At 47.8% G+C, this 22,323-nt stretch overlaps 1 protein-coding gene across 1 annotated transcript in view; it reads left to right on the top strand.

Annotated features, from left to right (window-relative positions):
- The first annotated feature begins 589 nt into the window (after positions 1–589).
- ZNF423 (zinc finger protein 423) overlaps positions 590–22,323 on the top strand; it is a 416,823-nt gene continuing 395,089 nt past the window's right edge. Inside the window, exon 1 of the mRNA XM_063945343.1 lies at positions 590–2,013. Coding sequence (XP_063801413.1) covers positions 1,974–2,013 — 40 coding nt within the window. The 5' untranslated portion in view covers positions 590–1,973. The remainder of the gene's footprint in view (positions 2,014–22,323) is intronic.

Below are 22,323 nucleotides of genomic sequence, written 5' to 3'. Positions count from 1 at the left end.
CTTCCCCCCTCACCCAGCTGTCATTCTCTGCAGCCCCCGAGCCTTTCTTCAGTGCCCCCTATACCAGCCTGTATCCCGCCCGCACATATACAGTATGTATCCCATCTCCTCCTGCCCCAGCCCAAACTCTGCCGCTGTGTATGCCGCTCACTTCTTCCCTTTTGTCTTCCAAGTTCCTTTCCTGACTCCCCCTCCGTGACTCCCTTTACCCCTCACCCTTATTTCTCCCATGCAAATACCTATTGCCCCTCCTTCTCCCAGGGACATCCCTATTACCCCCACAACTTCTACCTCCCAGGCAAATGCCCAGTAAGCAGCCTCTAGCTCAGGCACATCCACATTACCCCCTTTCTCTCCAAGACCGGTCCAGTTGTTCCCCCTGTCCCTCCCAGTCCCAAGCACGTCCCCGTTGTCCCCCCAGCCCCTTCCTTCAAGGCACATGCCGGTTGTTCCCTCTCTTTAACCCCTTCGTCCCCTCACATCGCCCAGCAGCAGCAGCAGCAGCCGGCTTCCTCTTGCTCCCGGCTCCCATCCTCTCTGCCCTCTCCATCTCTCTCCTCCCCGGTCCCCCTCCTCCTCTCTCCCTTCCCCCGAACTCCTCCTCCCCGGCTCCCCCCTCTGCCTGTATTTCCAGCGCTGTCCAGGGCTCGGTGCTGTTGTCTCTCTCACTGTCTGATTGAGCCCAGGCTGTGCGGGGGCTCCCTGCGGGATCAGAGCGCTCCCCCGCCGGGACTCCACTCCTCACATCCCCCTGCTGGGACTCCGCTCCATCCCCAGCCCAGCCTGGCTTTATTATGTGTGTCTGCAGTGCAGCCCCAGCAGCAGCAGCAGCAGCGAGAGCAGGAGGGGAGAGAGCCGGGACACAGAGCAGCCAGCCGGCCGGGCGGAATGAGATAGGGAACCGGGGCGGCAGCGGCGGATTTACCGCGGCGCATGGGGGCAGCTAGCGGCGCCGGAGCACGGGATACACCGGCTACACCGCCAACCGGAGGCGCACTCAGCGGCGGCGGCACCCAGGCAGGGGGCAGAGAGAGGAAGTACCCCTAGCCACAGACTAGGAGGAAGAAATACCCCCAGAGCGAGATAAGGGGGTAATAGTATTAGCCCCGGGGCAGGGGCACCGATCCAGCCGGCAGATAGAGACACGGGGTGTGAGAGCATCACTTTACCCTCGGCCAGAAGGGGTATTGGGGAGGAGAGGGGGCAAATAGTGGCAAGTCCTGCCTAGGGCTGTGGAGAAGGGGCAAGTCAGTGGTGTGCGGCGGGCAGGGGCAAACAGGACGGGTAATACTATCAGTATAGGGGATTGCACAGAGCATTACCCGCTCTCCCAGGCAGGGTACAGAGCAGCACAGCCTTGTTATTACCCAGCACCAGGTACATCGCCATGGCCAGGCTGGGATAAAGGGCAGATCGCTACATAGTATCGCAGAGGAGGGGGCTGCACAGTATTAGCAGAAGTATTACATAGGGTATAGGGACAGCACAGGGTTCCTGCAGCCCCAGCGCCCAGCATAGTGTCCTTTGTGCTACAACACCGGACTCTAGAGGTAGGCATAGCATTATCTACCCCCAGCTGCTGCCAGGGGCATTATCCTCTGCCGGGGTCCAGAAAAAACACACAGCCACTAGCTGGTAAACAGTGTAATTGAATTAGCACCCTCCCCACCCCCCAGGCTGTAGAATTTCTCCTAATTTTCCCGCAGCACTGGTGTGTGACTACCCGTAGGGCTTGGGGTGGGGGGGCATTTAGTGCTCCTCCCTCCTCCAACCCCCCACTGCACCCAAGGGAGTCAGAATCCCACACACACAATAGGAACTTTAGCACAATAAGTGAAAGAGAGGGAGAGGTGGGGGGGAGAGTTTGCAACAGGGACCCGACAGCAGGGAGACTGCGAGACGGAACCCGGAGGAACTCTGCTGGCTGCTCACATTAGGACTTTTATAAGGGAGAGTTTAAAGGAGCCGTGGAAATGTCCAGGAGGAAACAGGCCAAGCCACGCTCGGTGAAAGGTAAGGGTCATTCACTTCATGTCTGCCAAAGTGTGACTTGCTTTATCATTGTGGGCTGAGAGTTCAGTGCAGCCATAGACCTTTGATGTGCAATGCACTGTTAAAACTATTGTGTTTGTAAGACTGAGATTATTTAACAAGCATCTGTAGAACAAGGCCAGGTATCTTCATTTGCATCCACTACCCGGTAGTTCATGCAGGACAATCATTCACAGGTTGCTAGCAATTGCTGAAATGCAAGTTTCAGTAGATAAGTGTGGATGGGAGTTTGCAAGGTGCAATCATTTGGCTTTTCCGGTTTTTTATTTTATTTATTTTTAATTTCAAATCCTGTTTCTGAGGATGCATGCCACTGGAGCTCGAACCGTGGCGGCCCTGGGCTCTCTGTATAAGGCGCATTGAGTTGGGTGCTGCGGCTCCATGCAGACACGTGGGTTGGAGACAGTCTGCAAGCATCTCATTCAATGCACAATAAACAGTTCCTCCCATCATAACGTGGCTCAGCCTCCTTCAGAGTTGGTGTGAAGTAGTCACCCCTCTGCTTGAAAGTTTTCTGCTTTTTTGGTGGGGACAAGAACTGGTCACAGTAACTTGTATATCCCATGGTTATCTGGGTACCCCTGTTTTAATGTGATTGAAATTGAATCGGTCGCTGTGTTGTGATGGTTGCTGCCACAGAGAGCTAGACCAATCAATTTTACATTTGGGAAGGGTGATATTTTTGGGTGATCTGTTCATGCTGTCTTACAAAAAATGTTTTGGCTTTATTTTTATTTTTTTTGCCTGCCACAGTACAGTGTCTGGGAGTCTCTGTGTTTAGGCCAGTTGGAGTCTGTCATCATTTCTGTGTTGTTTCCTTCTGCGCTCACTGATGTTTTGTAAAATATTGTTGCAGAAATGTAATTGCAAAATAGTTTCTTTTCAAAAAATATACCGGAGTTATCAGTGGTAACGAAGTGGTGCTTTAGATCAGGTAGTGGACATTATTTGCAGGTGGTGCTGAATGAACTGAAGTATAGTGGGCAAAAACACTGGCTGTATTGTACTGTTCTACAATGTGACTGCTGGTATCCCCCACGCCATATACACGCACACACTTTTATAATTTACATGACAGCTTGTTTTCTAGACCAGAAAGCTATCGTTCCTAGGTAAGTATGCAGACTGCCATTTTGCTCAGACCGAACACAATTGGCGTCACTATGATGTGTGGAGTTTTATAGCATCAGTTTTGTGGGAGAAATTACTATGGCTCCCCTGCTACTGATGGTATTCTCCAAACACACAGATTTCAGTACAAGAAGTAATACACTATAATGTCAATGTCTTTATTCTATTGGTCTTTTAGTCCCTGTTATAATAATATGTACGCTATTGGCTTAAGATATTTCAGATGATGCATAAGGCTCAGTCGCTCAATGTCTCCTTTTCCTGCTTGGGTATTTTTCTCATACTGTGGGGGAGATGTACTAAGCCTGAAAAGTGATAAATATCACTGTGATAAAGCACCAGCCAATCGGCTTCTAACTGCCATGTCACAGGCTGTGTTTGAAAAATGACAGTTAGGAGCCGATTGGCTATGTTGAGAGACAGTTGTAAACCGAGATTGTGGCCCTGATTCAGACGTACAGTAGTCGCAAATCCCGTCAGGACTGTGCGCATTGGATCTGCAAAAATATGCTAATACAGCAGCCACGCAAATTTGTACAGAGACTTCCACCATCAGTAAAACGAGTAGCACCTTAACCAATTCTATAGTTCAAAAATACAACTCGTGTATCAAATATAACACTGTTTAATAGAATAGCTAAAAAAAACAAATCAGTTACAAAGACAATCAACAGTAAAATATTATTGGATAGAGCAATCTAAAAATCACTTAATTATAACAACATATACATGCATAAAGTGTCCTTCTGCTTGTAAGGCAAGAAGTCTGGCCTGTGTTCTTTAGTGCCCCAGTGGTTGGTGGCATGAACAGTCCACAGTGCCAAATGATGGACTATCAATAGTGAAAGGCACAGAATAGTCCCTTTATGAAGTACTACAAATTACTGAGTCCTTCTTGCATATATTTGATGGCTGGTATCCTAGGGCAGTATATCTAATGTCTCATGCGTTACAGCAGGGGTGGGGAACCTTTGGCCTCCAGCTGTTGTTGAACTTCACATTCCAGCATGCCCTGCTACTGTTTTGCTATTTGGCAATGCTAAAACTGTTGCAGGGTATGCTGGGATGTGTAGTTCAACAACAGCTTGAGGGCCACAGGTTCCCCACCCCTGCGTTACAGGATGTGATATGTGGCACAGTGTAGCCAGTAGCTATAGTTATAGTTCCACCATCAGCGCCTCTAGGGGGTCATTCCGAGATGATCGTAGCTCTACTAAATTTAGCACAGCTACGATCATTCACACTGACATGCGGTGGGACGGCCAGCACAGGGCTATCTCGCCCCGCATGTCAGTGCCGGCCCCCCCGCAGAAGTGCAAAGGCATCACACAGCGGCGATACCTTTGCACTTCAAGAGTAGCTCCCAACCAGCGCAGCTTTAGCGTGCTGGCCGGGAGCTACTTATCGCACCCCGGCCCGCAACGGCTGCGTGTGACGACACGCAGCCGTTGCGGCCTGCCCCCCGTTCGGTCCGGCCATGCCTACGTTGGCCGGACCACACCCACGAAACGGTGGCCAAACGCCGCCGTTTCCTGCCCCCCCCCTGCCCAGGACCGCCTCTGCCTGTCAATCAGTGTTCTGACCCGATCACACCGCTGCGATAAAATGCAGCGTGCGATCGGGTCAGAATGACCCCCTAATCTGCCACTTAGATGACCATCGTAACTAGGATGCCAGCCCCAGTACAACTGCAGAAAAGTTGCAGCCACCCTCCCGTTACCCTTTCTAGTGCTCACTGACTATTAATCACCTTGCGCCTAAATTCTCACTGACTGCAGTTGCCAATAAATCGCTGCGCAGTGCAGCTGTGACGCATTCGCAGTACAAAAAGATCCCTCTCATCCACAAACATCGGGATTGTGTTTTTATGCCATTAATAAGATTCTGTGTGTGTCAAACAGCTGTAAAGCAGTGATGTAGCAGGCAAATGCTGCTGAGCCTAAAGGACCCCATACACTAACTCGTCCTGTCCGACCGTCATCTCGCAGGCGATCATCCCCCCGGCAACCTCCCGGGTTGCAGGATCGCATACGATACATTGTATGCTGTCCATTTGCATACGATGAATTGTATGCGATCCCAGCCATGCCTGCGGGGTCGGACATGATCGTTAGTGCAGCACATTCAATCTAGGGGATCCGATCCGATGCTCACGGGAACGCGGATCGGAAACTCCTCCAAAATGCCCGATTTCACCCAATATATCTGCCCGAAATCGGGCATTATCGTTCTAGTGCATGGTGCCCTTAACGGTCCTGGCGTCTCGGATCTGTTAGTATATGTTACATGATCTCCGTGCTTCTTATTTCTCTTCCTTTCTTGTGACGGTGGAAGCACCTGTATAGCTTATTTATTGGATATGGGAGCCTTAATGACCTAGGAGTAGGGAGGCCAATCCCGGGCCGTTTTTTCAATCCCGGGATTCGGGATTGAAAAACGCTCAATCCCGGGATTGCAGTAGGGATCAGTGAAGGGCAGTGGAGGGAGGGTGTAGGGAGCAGCGCTGGAGGGAGGGTGTAGGGAGCTGCACGGGAGGGTTGGTGTAGGTAGGTAGCAGTGCTGGAGGGAGGGTGTAGTTAGCGGTGCGGGAGGGAGGGAGGGTGGGTGTAGGTAGCGGCACGGGAGGGAGGCTGATAGAGAGCACTGCACGGAGGGAGGGTGGGAGTAAGTAATACTACTTACTATTAGGTGGGCGGCAGCCATGGACACACAGAACGCGGCGGCATTTCAAATGAAGCGCCGGCTGCCAGCCAACCAGAGCTGGCGGACCGGCAGCCAATCAGGGAAGCAGCCGCAGCAGTCGCTCCTGATTGGCTGCGGCAGCTTCCCTGATTGGCTGCCGGTCAGCCAGCTCTGATTGGCTGGCGGCCGGCGCTACATTTGAAGTGCTACCGCGTTCAGCGTGTGTCCGTGGCTGCTGCCCGCCTAATAGTAAGTTGTATTACTTACACCCACCCTCCCACACATGCGCAATGTAATCCTGTGAATCCCGGGATTGGAGGCTCCAATCCCGCAATTCAAATCCCAGCATTTTTGGGCCCAAATCCCGAGATCCCGCCGATCCCGATCCCTGGATTGGCCTCCCTATCTAGGAGCAATGTAAAGGTAAAGCAGCTCTGTGTGTGGCAGATATATGGGCCCAGGCTTGGCTTGTGCAGTAGGCCGAGGAAGTTATATGTGGCATAAAAATTGTACAGTAGGATTGGAACATTATAGAAAGCGGCACATCACACCGTAGAGGTGGGAGGGGAAACTTGCAATGTCGGCAGTATTGTAATTTTTTATTTTATAGCATTAACATGACATTAAAAATATGAAGTAATATTGCGTAAAGCAAACCTGCATAGTTTGTCAAAAGATTACCTATCCCTGAATCCCCATGGCCATTTATAGATGCATGGGTGCAGGTAATTTTTATCGTTGTCATATGGTAAGTTCTCTTTAAATTTTTTTGTTTTTTACCTCTATGGGTGGTATTCAATTGGGCAGGTTTTTCCGACAGTCGGAAAAACTGCACTTTTCGACAGTTTTTAGGTAGAATATGCATTCGACCTATTCGATGAAAGAGCTGATTTTTCAACTGTCAGGAAAAGAAAAAAACCCGGCACAGTCTGAAAACACCTACTCACTAATCCACGTGTTTTTGTCAAAAACGTGGCTGTTTTCGACAGTTGACCGCTGATGCAGATTTGACTTATCAAGTTGAATCTGCATTGTCGGAATGCTGTCCGAAAACGTCCGGCATGGAATAGCAGGGTCCGGAACTTTCGGCTAGCCGAATACTCAATTGAATACCTCCCATGTGACGGACTTGATGCAAGATAGATTTAATGTAATTCTACTAGTTGGTGACTAGTAAGTACAATAGTGAGCAGTACACTGTTGCCCTCCTTCTGTACCCTTCCCTTTTGTATTATTATTATTATTATTATTATTATTATTTATTTTTTTTAAAATAACTTTTGCAAAAAATCTTGCTGCGTCAGATTCTGGAGTGAGTGGTGGTGATTGCTGTCACTCTGCTGCCAGGCGCTGTCTCTGCGCATACGCAGAAAAATCCCTGTGATACAAGGAAGGGGTGGAGCTTGGCGGCTGCTATGAATGTATCCGAATATCTCTCTAGTGATGCTCTCCACACAGACAGGGTAACACAATCTTCAGCTCAGCTTTCCTGGTAAATAGGCCCAGGCCACACTGAGACAAATGGGTACTGCTGCATTGTTAGCTGAATGCATTAATATTCAGCTTACAGTAAAGAGCCCAGGCACTTTAACACTGTTATCCCTTAGAGCTGTATTTATCAATGTAGTCCACTTGCTGATGTTACCTTTTGTTTGGTATTACTGTTAATGGCAGTAATATATAATCAGGTACCGCTGGTATATATATGAATTCTCACCTGCATAGTTATTGAAGGGATCTGCCATTTTTGGCGGTACTGCTCTTGTTGCCCAACACTGCTGGTGAAAGGTTAACATGATAGGCACATGTGTGGCCTCTTAACTCCATGGTACCTATTTCATGGTATCACTAAATAAATCTCAATGCTTTTTGCCGCCTGATAAATTGCATGATTTTCCCATCCCCAGAGAGGTATATGGGGACAGCGATAAGCTTCTGTATATAGGTTGTAGTGGAGAATTCTGATTTAACCCTTTGATAAATTGAACAAAATGGTAAAGGAGCCTTTTTACAGCGGTTTCACCAGAAAATAGGCTCTTCATGCTTTATAAATCCCTTTATGAGAAGTCTAGCCTGTATTCTGCAGTGGCCTTCAACACATGTCAGTATATGAATAGGGAAGGCACGCCGGTAACGGAATGAATGAAACAAATAACTACCCCACTTCCAGCGCGTTCTTCGTACTGACAGCTCAGTCAAACCTCACGACTTGTATAGCGCTTCCCAGTGCCGATATGTGAACAAGCCCTGGTAAAAGTTTCTGCTGCAGTGTGTTTTGCAGCTTTCAATTGATAGTAAGTAGGAATACGGGATGAAGTTTCATATGATTGCCTGCGTCCAACTTTTGTCTGATGTTTTTGGAGTAAACAATGGTTCCAGCGTTTCGGGGAAAGCAAGACAATACAGTTTACTTCTAAGTTTATTGCAGACTATTTTTTATAATATTTCAGCGACTGCAATTTCATGCAATATTTTGTCACGCTATTGTCTCCAGTTTCCGTGGAGACCGTTAAGGTTTAGGCCTGAAGGCTGCACTCCAGCCTTGATAAAACAAACAGAATAGGGCTTACAGGAGAGCACAGCTTCTGTGATTCGTGTTAACGCTTTATTTTAGGAAATATTAATTGTACTTGATTTATACTAGATTTAACATTTCATATGTAATGCCTTAACCCCTTCAGTGGTGGACACATGACCTGTTTCGCTCACTCACAATGACAGGAATAACTTTTGTTCTTTTATCCAGTCAATTCCCATTTATGCGATGTCTGAGTATTTGCCCATTAATCAGTTAAAAAAACTTTGCACTGACCTCTCTACCTCTTCAGCTAAGTATTCTGAGGAAGTTTTAATGTTGATCGATAATATAAAAAGCCCTATTTGATAAACGTAATACCAATTATTTTAGCCATATTACCCCAATAATTACACATGGTGTATGTTCTTCCTACTGTAAAATATAAGGGGCTCCTTTATCATCGAGTGATAGAACTAGTTGTGGATGATAAAACTCGATGCGTATGATGAATGGTGTTCCAGCCAATCGGCTCCCAAATGTCACGTGTTGGAAAAGGGACAGTTGGGAGCTGATTGTGTGGAGCACCATGTATTATACACAACAAGTTTTATCACTCATTGATAAATGGGCCCCTAAGTGTATTAAGGTCATTAAGGAGGTCTTGTTATCATGTAAAAGCACAAAACTGCGTAGCAACTGCAAAACTTCTTATCTTTATTTCACAGTAGGTGTTGTCTGTCCCCCCCCCCCCCCCTTATATTAGCAGTAGTTTTATAACTAAATAATTTTATTTTTGTAATTACAGTTGTATTATTTTGATGTAATCTTGTACGATGGTGACTATACTGATGGTGTGCCTCTGTGCCTAGAGGCAGGACAATCCTTAAGTAGGTGCACTGTATATGTCGCCTCAACAACAACCTCCTACCACTTTGGTAACAAATGTATAAAGTTTTCAGTGTTTATTCTAATATCTGGTTTGGATTTACGATCAATGAGAAAAAGGGACTTCTAGTATGTCATTATTATGCATCATGTTTACATGTGTAAAGCCTATTTGGTTTATTTACGCTCTTTATTACCCCTTCGCCACAGCACGAGATGTTACCCAGACATTTTGTGATCACCTCGGTAACCGACAGCCTGAGGGGTCAGTGTAATTGCCAAGACTGGAACTTCCTTGCCACCCAAGGTGTCCCAGTGTAATCGACATGGCCTCCTAAGATTACTGCTCATTCTCCCCGAAACCTAAAAAAAAGAAAAAAATTACTATATATAGATGTAGAGAGAGAGATTTAAAAAAAAAAACAAACAAACAAAAAAAAACTTCAATAGAATAAAGCGCGCTCCAAAAGAAAACTACACTTGTGGCTTCCCTTTTATAATGGACATGGGGAACAGCACATGATGATGCATTTTTCTCATTCAAAATACAGGTTGAGTATCCCTTATCCAAAATGCTTGGGACCAGAGGTATTTTGGATATGGGATTTTTCCGTATTTTGGAATAATTGCATACCATAATGAGATATCATGGTGATGGGACCCAAGTCTAAGCACAGAATGTATTTATGTTTCATATACACCTTATACACACAGCCTGAAGGTCATTTTAGCCAATATTTTTTATAACTTTGTGCATTAAACAAAGTGTGTGTACATTCACACAATTCATTTATGTTTCTTATACACCTTATACACACAGCCTGAAGGTCATTTAATACAATATTTTTAATAACTTTGTGTATTAAACAAGGTTTGTATACATTGAGCCATCAAAAAACAAAAGTTTCACTATCTCACTCTCACTCAAAAAAGTCCGTATTTCGGAATATTCCGTATTTCGGATATTTGGATATGGGATACTCAACCTGTATGAGAGCTGATCTCTACCAGCTCTGATCTGGTGTAGGCTTCAAATCCCTTGGAGGGTAAAGGCCGCAAATGGAAACTATACTACTTTGCCTGTGCAGGTCTCCTCGCCTCCAATGTGGCAATTTGCACTGCAAACCTATGTGTTCTGGTGGAAATGTAGATACAGTTGAGCAAACTGAGGCGCCCGCTGGTAAGCGCAATATTTGTGCTGCTTTTGCTATTGGGCCGTTGTAAATAACATCCTTAAATTTTTTTCTTATTTTTTCTTTTCATTTAACTACATGATGACTGGAGTTCCACCTTCCCCCTTCCCATAAGGGGGACAGGTTCCATCTCCTGGGGTAGATGGCAGTGTGCAGCAGCTGGGAGATTACACAAGTTTGGTGCAACTGGCTTTAGCCAGTTTTATTGTGCAGAAAACCAGAAATGAACATCAAAATAAATACCTTGCCATCCGGTGCTAACTACACAAGATAACCCTAATTCACTATAAAGAAGCAAAAAAAATAAAAAATAAAAAAAATACAAGAAGTTTTTACCAGGCACAGTTCACTGGATTTCAAGAATAGGTTTCTCTCAGAGATTCCATAGTCTCTCCATTTCCTCAAGCAGTGTGAGAGAGCAATGATCAGGTTGACAGGCTTTTTTTTTTTTAACACACACTTACAGCTGAAAGCCCTAATTAGACTTCTGTGGGGCCAAAACCCCAAAGACCTGAACAGGGCCTAAATGGATGGTAGAACCCGCCCTCTCTTCTCACATCCACCCCAGAACCCTAATCCGGTTTTTACCAAAATCTCGCAGCAGAACCAACACCGTGTTCCTGGGGTTTTAAAACACACGGGTAAGAAACTTGGGGCACATATACCTGCCTTCCACCACTATTCCAGTGATCTTGTTACTATATATCTCTTGCACAATAAACACACCTTATACAGTGCAACTGATCCAGAATTACGTCTGTTTTTTTTTTTTGCTCTCTTTCAATTGCATTGGACTTGTCATCAGTACTTTCATTATAATTTTCTTTGTTTTCATAAATTTTGTGTGTTTTTACAAACTCTCACACAAATCCGCTGCACTCACCATTCCCAGGATTAGTGTGCAAAACTGCACTCTCCCTTCCCAGGATTGGAGTGCGAAGTGGCATGTGACCGCATTGTATAAATAAGAGTCACAAAGCTCAGCACTCACCATAATAAACAGTAGGGTGTTAATCATGAATTGATCAATGCATTTAAGACTGAGTACACACTAGTGTGAACAGCAAACTATACTAATGACCAAAGGAACGATCACAGAGTGTGTGTGTGTGTGTGTGTGTGTGTGTGTGTGTGTATGTATGTGTATGTATGTGTATATATGTGTATATATATATATATATATATATATATATATATATATATATATATATATATATATATATATATATATATATATATATATTTCTCTGACGTCCTAAGTGGATGCTGGGACTCCGTAAGGACCATGGGGATTAGCGGCTCCGCATGAGACTGGGCACAACTAAAGAAAGCTTTAGGACTACCTGGTGTGCACTGGCTCCTCCCACTAAGACCCTCCTCCAGACCTCAGTTAGATTCTTGTGCCCGGCTGAGCTGGATGCACACTAGGGGCTCTCCTGAGCTCCTAGAAAGAAAGTATATTTAGGTTTTTTATTTTACAGTGAGATCTGCTGGCAACAGACTCACTGCAGCGAGGGACTAAGGGGAGAAGAAGCGAACCTACCTAACAGGTGGTAGTTTGGGCTTCTTAGGCTACTGGACACCATTAGCTCCAGAGGGATCGACCGCAGGACCCGACCTTGGTGTTCGTTCCCGGAGCCGCGCCGCTGTCCCCCTTACAGAGCCAGAAGCATGAAGAGTCCGGAAAATCGGCGACAGAAGACTTCGGTCTTCACCAAGGTAGCGCACAGCACTGCAGATGTGCGCCATTGCTCCTCATGTACACCTCACACTCCGGTCACTGATGGGTGCAGGGCGCTGGGGGGGGGGGCGCCCTGAGGGCAAATATGACACCTTGGCTGGCAAATCTACATCATATATAGTCCTAGAGGCTATATAGATGTAAAATTACCCCTGCCAGTATTCCAGAAAAAGCGGGAGAAAGTCAGCCAAAAAAGGGGCGGGGCTTCTCCCTCAGCACACTGGCGCCATTTTCTCTTCACAGTGCAGCTGGAAGACAGCTCCCCAGGATCTCCCCTGTAGTTTTCAGGCTCAAAGGGTTAAAAAGAGAGGAGGGGCACTAAATTTAGGCGCAATATATGTATACAAGCAGCTATCTGGGGAAAAATCACTCAGTTATAGTGTTAATCCCTGCATTATATAGCGCTCTGGTGTGTACTGGCATACTCTCTCTCGGTCTCCCCAAAGGACTTTGTGGGGTCCTGTCCTCAGTCAGAGCATTCCCTGTGTGTGTGCGGTGTGTCGGTACGGCTGTGTCGACATGTTGGATGAGGAAGGTTACGTGGAGGCGGAGCAGAGGCCGATAAATGGGATGTCGCCCCCTGTGGGGCCGACACCAGAGTGGATGGATAGGTGGAAGATATTAACCGACAGTGTCAACTCCTTACATAAAAGGCTGGATGACGTAACGGCTGTGGGACAGCCGGCTTCTCAGCCCGCGCCTGCCCAGGCGTCTCAAAGGCCATCAGGGGCTCAAAAAACGCCCGTTACCTCAGATGGCAGACACAGATGTCGACACGGAGTCTGACTCCAGTGTCGACGAGGTTGAGACATATACACAATCCACTAGGAACATCCGTTACATGATCTCGGCAATGAAAAATGTGTTACGCATTTTCTGACATGAACCCAAGTACCACATAAAAGGGGTTTTATTTTTGGGGAGAAAAAGCAGCCAGTGTTTTGTTCCCCCATCAGATGAATGAATGAAGTGTGTAAAGAAGCGTGGTTTCCCCCGATAAGAAACTGGTAATTTCTAAAAAGTTACTGATGGCGTACCCTTTCCCGCCAGAGGATAGGTCACGTTGGGAGATATCCCTTAGGGTGGATAAGGCGCTCACACGTTTGTCAAAAGGTGGCACTGCCGTCTTAGGATACGGCCACCTTGAAGGAACCTGCTGATAAAAAGCAGGAGGCGATCCTGAAGTCTGTATTTACACACTCAGGTTATATACTGAAACCTGCAATTGCCTCAGCATAAATAGTGCTGCTGCAGCGTGGTCTGATACCCTGTCAGATAATATTAATACGCTAAGACAGGGATAATATTTTGCTAACATTGAGCATATTTAAGACGTTGTCTTATATATAAAGGATGCACAGAGGGATATTTGCCGGCTGGCATCCAGAATTAATGCAATGTCAATTCTGCCAGGAGGGTATTAGAAACCCGGCAGTGGACAGGTGAACCTGCCTGTAAAAGGCACATGGAGATTCTGCCTTACAAGGGTGAGGAATTGTTTGGGGATGGTCTCTGGGACCTCGTATCCACAGCAACAGCTGGGAAGAAATTTTCTCTAACGTCCTAGTGGATGCTGGGGACTCCGAAAGGACCATGGGGAATAGCGGCTCCGCAGGAGACTGGGCACAAAGTAAAAGCTTTAGGACTAGCTGGTGTGCACTGGCTCCTCCCCCTATGACCCTCCTCCAAGCCTCAGTTAGATTTTGTGCCCGAACGAGAAGGGTGCAATCTAGGTGGCTCTCCTGAGCTGCTTAGAGTAAAAGTTTAAATAGGTTTTTTATTTTCAGTGAGACCTGCTGGCAACAGGCTCACTGCATCGAGGGACTTAGGGGAGAGAAACGAACTCACCTGCGTGCAGAGTGGATTGGGTTTCTTAGGCTACTGGACATTAGCTCCAGAGGGACGATCACAGGCCCAGCCATGGATGGGTCCCGGAGCCGCGCCGCCGGCCCCCTTACAGATGCTGAAGCAAGAAGAGGTACATAAATCGGCGGCAGAAGACTTTCCTGTCTTCATAAGGTAGCGCACAGCACTGCAGCTGTGCGCCATTGCTCTCAGCACACTTCACACTCCGGTCACTGAGGGTGCAGGACGCTGGGGGGGGGGCGTCCTGGGAAGCAATGAATTTACCTTAGTTGGCGAAAAATACATCACATATAGCTCCTGGGCTATATGGATGTATTTAACCCCTGCCAGTTTTCCAGTAAAAAGCGGGAGAAGAGCCCGCCGTGAAGGGGGCGGGGCCTATCTCCTCAGCACACAGCGCCATTTTTCCCACACAGCTCCGCTGGTAGGAAGGCTCCCAGAATCTCCCCTGCATCCTGCAACTACAGAAACAGGGTAAAAAAGAGAGGGGGGCACTTATTTGGCAAAATAACAGATATAAGCAGCTATAAGGGATAGACACTTATTGTAAGGTTGTCCCTATACATATATAGCGCTCTGGTGTGTGCTGGCAAACTCTCCCTCTGTCTCCCCAAAGGGCTAAGTGGGTCCTGTCCTCTATCAGAGCATTCCCTGTGTGTGTGCTGGGTGTCGGTACGTGTGTGTCGACATGTATGAGGAGGAAAATGATGTGGAGGCGGAGCAGAGTGTCTGTAACAGTGATGTCACCCCCTAGGGGGTCGACACCTGAGTGGATGTACTGTTGAAAATTACGTGACAGTGTCAGCTCTATATAAAAAAACAGTGGTTGACATGAGACAGCCGGCTACTCAGCTTGTGCCTGTCCAGACGTCTCATAGGCCGTCAGGCAGATGGCAGATACAGACGCCGACACGGATACTGACTCCTGTGTCGACGGTGAAGAGACAACCGTGATTTCCAGTAGGGCCACACGTTACATGATTGAGACAATGGAAAATGTTTTATACATTTCTGATAATACGAGTACCACCAAAAAAGGGGTATTATGTTCGGTGAGGGAAAAACTACCTGTAGTTTTCCTGAATCTGAGAAATAAAATGTGTGATGATGCGTGGGTTTCCCCCCGATAACAATTAATAATTTCTTAAAAAGTATTGGCTGCATACCCTTTCCCGCCAGAGGTTAGGATGCATTGGGAAACACCCCCTAGGGGGGATAAGGCGCTCACACGCTTGTAAGAACAAGGGCTCTACCCTCTCATGAGATGGCCGCCCTTAAGGATCCTGCTGATAGAAAGCAGGAGGGTATCCAAAAAAAGGTATTTACACACATACTGGTGTTATACTGCGACCAGCTATCGCCTCAACCTGGAGGTGCAGTGCTGGGTTGGCATGGTCGGATTCCCTGACTGGAAATATTGATATCCTAGATAAGGATAGTATATTATTGCCTATAGAGCATTTAAAAGATGCATTTCTATATATGCATGATGCACAGCGGAATAATTGCCGACTGGCATCAAGTATAAGTGCGTTGTCCAATTCTACCAGTAAAATGGTCAGGTGATGCGGATTCCAAACGTCATTTGGAAGTATTGCCTTTGAAAGGGGACATTTGGGGTCGGTCTTTTAGACCTGGTGGCCACGGCAACAGCTGGGAAATCCACGTTTGTACCCCAGGTCGCCTCTCAAAATAAGACGCCGTATTATCAGGCGCAGTCCTTTGTTGGCAAGCGGACAAAAGGTTCCTCTTTTCTGCTCGTGACAGAGGGAGAGGAAAAAGGCTGCAGAGATCAGCCAGTTCCCAGGAACAGAAACCCTTTCCAGCCTCTGCCAAGCCCTCAGTATGACGCTAGGGCTTTACAAGCTCAGGCACGGTGGGGGCCCGTTCTCAATGAATTTCAGTGCGCAGTGGGCTCACTCGCAAGTAGACCCCTGGATCCTTCAGGTAATATCTCAGGGGTACATATTGGAATTCGAGACGTCTCCCCCTCGCCGTTTCCAAAAGTCGACTTTACCGACGTCTCCCTCGGACAGGGAGGCAGTTTTGGAAGCCATTCACAAGCTGTATTCCCAGCAGGTGATAATCAAGGTACCCCTCCTGCAACAGGGAACGGGGTATTATTCCACACTATTGTGGTACCGAAGCCAGACGGCTCGGTGAGACCGATTCTAAAATCTTTGAACACTTACATACAGAGGTTCAAATTCAAGATTGAGTCACTCAGAGCAGTGATTGCGAACCTGGAAGAAGGGGACTACATGATGTCTCGGGACATCAAGGATGCTTACCTTCATGTCAAAATTTACCCTTCTCACCAAGGGTACCTCAGGTTTATGGTACAGAACTGTCACTATCAGTTCAGACGCTGCCGTAGGGATGGTCCACGGCACCCCGGGTCTTTACCAAGGTAATGGCCGAAATGATGATGTTCCTTCGAAGGAAGGGAATTTTAGTTATCCCTTACTTGGACGATTCCCTGATAAGGGTAAGATCCAGGGAACAGTTGGATGTCGGTGTAGCACTATCTCAGATAGTGTTGCGGCAGCACGATTGGATTCTCAATATTCCAAAATCGCAGCTGGTTCCATCGACGTGTCTTCTGTTCCTAGGGATGATCCTGGACACAGTCCAGAAAAAGGTGTTTCTCCCGGAGGAGAAAGCCAGGGAGTTATCCGAGCTAGTCAGGAACCTCCTCAAACCGAGCCAAGTCTCAGTGCATCAATGCACAAGGGTTCTGGGTAAAATGGGGGCTTCCTACGAAGCAATCCCATTTGGCAGATTCCACGCAAGAACTTTCCAGTGGGACCTGCTGGACAAATGGTCCGGGTCGCATCTTCAGATGCATCAGCGGATAACCCTGTCACCAAGGACAAGGGTGTCCCTCCTGTGGTGGTTGCAGAGTGCTCATCTTCTAGAGGGCCGCAGATTCGGCATTCAGGACTGGGTCCTGGTAACCACGGATGCCAGCCTGCGAGGCTGGGGAGCAGTCACACAGGGAAGGAATATCCAGGACTTATGGTCAAGCCTGGAGACATCACTTCACATAAATATCCTGAAGCTAAGGGACATTTACAATGCTCTAAGCTTAGCAAGACCTTTGCTTCAAGGACAGCCGGTGTTGATCCAGTCGGACAACATCACGGCAGTCACCCACGTAAACAGACAGGGTGGCACAAGAAGCAGAAGGGCAATGACAGAAGCTGCAAGGATTCTTCGCTGGGCGGAAAATCATGGGATAGCACTGTCAGCAGTATTCATTCCGGGAGTGGACCCTGCAAGGACCCTGTCTGTTCCAAGACTTACCGCGGCTGCGTTTGACGGCATGGCGGTTGAACGCCGGATCCTGAAGGAAAAAGGGCATTCCGGATGAAGTCATCCCTATCCTGATCAAAGCCAGGAAGGATGTAACCGCAAAAACATTATCACCGCAATTGGCGAAAATATGTTGCGTGGTGCGAGGCCAGTAAGGCCCGACGGTGGAAATTCGACTGGGTCGATTCCTACATTTCCTGCAAACAGGAGTGTCTATGGGCCTGAAATTGGGGTCCATTAAGGTTCAAATTTCGGCCCTGTCAATTTTCTTCCAAAAAGAACTAGCTTCAGTCCCTGAAGTTCAGACGTTTGTAAAAGGGGTACTGCATATACAGCCTCCTTTTGTGCCTCCAGTGGCACTTGGGATCTCAATGTAGTTTTTTTTTTTTTGGATTCCAAAAGTCACATTGGTTTGAACCACTTAAATCTGTGGAGTTAAAATATCTCACATGGAAAGTGGTCATGCTGTTGGCCCTGGCCTGGGCCAGGCGCGTGTCAGAATTGGCGGCTTTATCCTGTAAAAGCCCTTATCTGATTTTCCATTCGGACAGGGCGGAATTGAGGACTCGTCCTCAATTTCTCCCTAAGGTGTTTTCAGCATTTCACTTAAACCAACCTATTGTGGTGCCTGCGGCTACTAGGGACTTGGAGGATTCCAAGTTGCTGGACGTAGTCAGGGCCCTGAAAATATATGTTTCCAGGACGGCTGGAGTCAGAAAATCTGACTCGCTGTTTATCCTGTATGCACCCAACAAGCTGGGTGCTCCTGCTTCTAAGCAGACGATTGCTCGTTGGATTTGCAGTACAATTCAGCTTGCACATTCTGTGGCAGGCCTGCCACAGCCAAAATCTGTAAAAGCCCATTCCACACGGAAAGTGGGCTCATCTTGGGCGGCTGCCCGAGGGGTCTCGGCTTTACAACTTTGCCGAGCAGCTACTTGGTCAGGGGCAAACACGTTTGCTAAATTCTACAAATTTGATACCCTGGCTGAGGAGGACCTGGAGTTCTCTCATTCGGTGCTGCAGAGTCATCCGCACTCTCCCGCCCGTTTGGGAGCTTTGGTATAATCCCCATGGTCCTTTCGGAGTCCCCAGCATCCACTAGGACGTTAGAGAAAATAAGAATTTACTTACCGATAATTCTATTTCTCATAGTCCGTAGTGGATGCTGGGCGCCCATCCCAAGTGCGGATTGTCTGCATTACTTGTACATAGTTATTGTTACAAAAATCGGGTTATTGTTGTTGTGAGCCATCTTTTCAGAGGCTCCTTCTGTTATCATGCTGTTAACTGGGTTCAGATCACAAGTTGTACGGTGTGATTGGTGTGGCTGGTAATGAGTCTTACCCGGGATTCAAAATCCTTCCTTATTGTGTACGCTTGTCCGGGCACAGTATCCTAACTGAGGCTTGGAGGAGGGTCATAGGGGGAGGAGCCAGTGCACACCAGCTAGTCCTAAAGCTTTTACTTTGTGCCCAGTCTCCTGCGGAGCCGCTATTCCCCATGGTCCTTTCGGAGTCCCCAGCATCCACTACGGACTATGAGAAATAGAATTATCGGTAAGTAAATTCTTATTTTTTTTACCTCAGGTTTCCTCACAGCCTAAGAAAGCACCGTATTTTCAGGTACAGTCCTTTCAGCTTCAGAAAAGCAAGAGGGTCAAAGGCGCTTCCTTTCTGCACAGAGTCAAGGGAAGAAGGAAAAAAGCTGCACCAGCAGCCAGTTCCCAGGATCAAAAATCTTCCCCCGCTTCCTCTGAGTCCACCACATGACGCTGGGGCTCCACAGGTGGAGACAGGTGCGGTAGGGGCGCGTCTCTGGAACTTCAGGGACCAGTGGGCTTGCCCACAGGTGGATCTCTAGGTTCTGCAAATAGTATCACAGGGATACAGGCTGGAGTTCGAGGCGACTCCCCCTCGCCGTTACCTCACATCAGCCTTGCCTGCTGCCCTCGGAGAAAGGTAGTACTGGCGGCAATTCACAAGCTGTACTTCCAGCAGGTGAAATCAAGGTACCCCTCCTTCAACAAGGCCGGGGTTACTATTCCAAAATGTTGTGGTACCGAACCCAGACGGTTCGGTGAGACCCATTCTAAAATTGAAAGCCTTGAACACTTATATACGAAGGTTCAAGTTCAAAATGGAATCGCTCAGGGCGATTATTGCAAGCCTGGAGAATTTCATGGTATCACTGGACATCAAGGATGATTACCTGCATGTCCCTATTTACCCTCTTCACCAGGAGTACCTCAATATTGTGGTACAGGATTGTCATTACCAATTCCAGACGTTGCCGTTGGTCTGTCCCCGGCACCGAGGTATTTACCAAGGTAATGGCCGAAATAATTATCCCGTACTTGGACGATCTCCTTATAAAGGCGAGGTCCAGGGAGCAGTTGTTCGTCGGAGTAGCACTATCTCGGGAAGTGCTACAACAGCACGGCTGGATTCTGAATATTCCAAAGTCGCAGCTGGTTCCTACGACGCGTCTACTGTTCCTGGGTATGGTTCTGGACACAGAACAGGATAAAAAGGGTTTCTCCCGGAGGAGAAGTCCAAGGAGTTGTTGTCTCTAGACAGAGACCTCCTAATATGTATACAGGTGTCGGTGTATCAATGCACACGAGCCCTGGGAAAGATGGTAGCTTCTTACGAAGAAATTCCATTCGCCAGGTCCCATGCAAGGATTTTCCAGTGGGATCTGTTGGACAAGTGGTCCGGGTCGCATCTTCAGATGCATCGGCGGATAACCCTGTCTCCAAGGGTCAGGGTGTCGCTGTTGTGGTGGCTGCAGAGTGCTCATCTTCTAGGGGGCCGCAGATTCGGCATACAGGACTGGGTCCTGGTGACCACGGATACCAGCCTTCGAGGCTGGGGGGCAGTCACACAGGGAAGGAACTTCCAAGGCTATGGAAAAGTCAGGAGACTTCCCTACACATAAATATTCTGGAACTGAGGGCCATTTACAATGCCCTAAGTCAGGCTAGACCCCTTCTTCAACACCGGCCGGTGCTGATCCAGTCAGACAACATCACGGCGGTCGCTCATGTAAACCGACAGGGCGGCACAAGAAGCAGGATGGCGATGGCAGAAGCCACAAGGATTCTCCGATGGGCGGAAAATCATGTGTTAGCACTGTCAGCAGTGTTCATTCCCGGAGTGGACAACTGAGAAGCAGACTTTCTCAGAAGACACGACCTCCACCCGGGAGAGTGGGGACTTCATCCAGAAGTCTTCCAAATGATTGTACACCGTTGGGAAAGGCCACAGGTGGACATGATGGCGTCCCGCCTCAACTAAAAGTTACAAAGATATTGCGCCAGGTCAAAGACCTTCAGGCGATAGCTGTGGACGCTCTGTTAACACCGTGGGTGTACCAGTCGGTGTATGTGTTCCCTTCTCTGCCTCTCTTACCCAGGGTAATGAGAATAATAAGAAGGAGAGGAGTAAGAACTATACTCATTGTTCCGGGTTGGCCAAGAAGAGCTTGGTAATCAGAACTCCAAGAAATGATCTCAGAGGACCCATGGCCTCTGCCGCTCAGACAGGACCTGCTGCAGCAGGGGGCCTGTCTGTTCCAAGACGTACCGCGGCTGCGTTGACGGCATGGCGGTTGAACGCCGGATCCTGAAGGAAAAGGGAATTCCGGAGGAAGTTAGCGTAGGGATATTTAAAGCTAGGAAAGAAGTGAACGCAAACCATTATCACCGCATATGGCGGAAATATGTTGCGTACTGTGAGGCCAGGAAGGCCCCAAAGGTGAAATTTCAGCTAGGTCGATTTCTGCACTTCCTACAGTCAGAGGTGACTATGGGCCTAAAATTGGGTTCCATTAAGGTCCAGATTTCGGCTCTATCGATTTTCTTCCAAAATTGAACTGGCTTCACTGCCTGAAGTTCAGACTTTTGTTAAGGGAGTGCTGCATAGTCAGCCCCCGTTTGTGCCTCCAGTGGCACCGTGGGATCTCAACGTGGTGTTGGATTTCCTGAAGTCGCATTGGGTTGAGCCACTTAAATCCGTGGAGCTATAATACCTCACGTGGAAAGTGGTCATTCTGTGGGCCTTGGCGTCGGCCAGGCGTGTATCAGAATTGGCGGCTTTGTCATACAAAAGCCCTTATCTGTATTTTATATGGATAAGGCGGAATTGAGGACTCGTTCCCAATTCCTTCCTAAGGTGGTATCAGTTTTTCATGTGAACCAACCTATTGTGGTGCCTGCGGCTACTTGGGACTTGGAGGATTCCAAGTTACTGGATGTAGTCAGGGCCCTGAAAAGTATATGTTTCCAGGACAGCTGGAGTCAGGAAAACTGACTCGCTATTTCTCCTGTATGCACCCAACAAGCTGGGTGCTCCTGCTTCTAAGCAGACGATTGCTCGCTGGATCCGTAGCACGATTCAACTTGCACATTCTGCGGCTGGACTGCCGCACTCTAAATCTGTAAAAGCCCATTCCACGAGGAAAGGGGCTCTTCTTGGGCGGCTGCCCGAGGGGTCTCGGCTTTACAATTTTGCCGAGCTGTTACTTGGTCGGGTTCAAACACTTTTGCAAGAGTCTACAAGTTTGATACCCTGGCTGAGGAGGACCTAGAGTTCTCTCATTCGGTGCTGCAGAGTCATCCGCACTCTCCCGCCCGTTTGGGAGCTTTGGTATAATCCCCATGGTCCTTACGGAGTCCCAGCATCCACTTAGGACTTCAGAGAAAATAAGATTTTACTCACCGGTAAATCTATTTCTCGTAGTCCGTAGTGGATGCTGGGCGCCCATCCCAAGTGCGGATTGTCTGCAATACTTGTATATAGTTATTGCCTAACTAAAGGGTTATTGTTGAGCCATCTGTTGAGAGGCTCAGTTATATTTCATACTGTTAACTGGGTATAGTATCACGAGTTATACGGTGTGATTGGTGTGGCTGGTATGAGTCTTACCCGGGATTCAAA

This window comes from Pseudophryne corroboree, chromosome 11, assembly GCF_028390025.1.
Source record: "Pseudophryne corroboree isolate aPseCor3 chromosome 11, aPseCor3.hap2, whole genome shotgun sequence".
Taxonomy (NCBI): Eukaryota; Metazoa; Chordata; class Amphibia; order Anura; family Myobatrachidae; genus Pseudophryne; species Pseudophryne corroboree.
The sequence above is the reverse complement of the archived record's forward strand: the minus strand, read 5'-3'. Positions and strand labels throughout refer to the sequence as shown.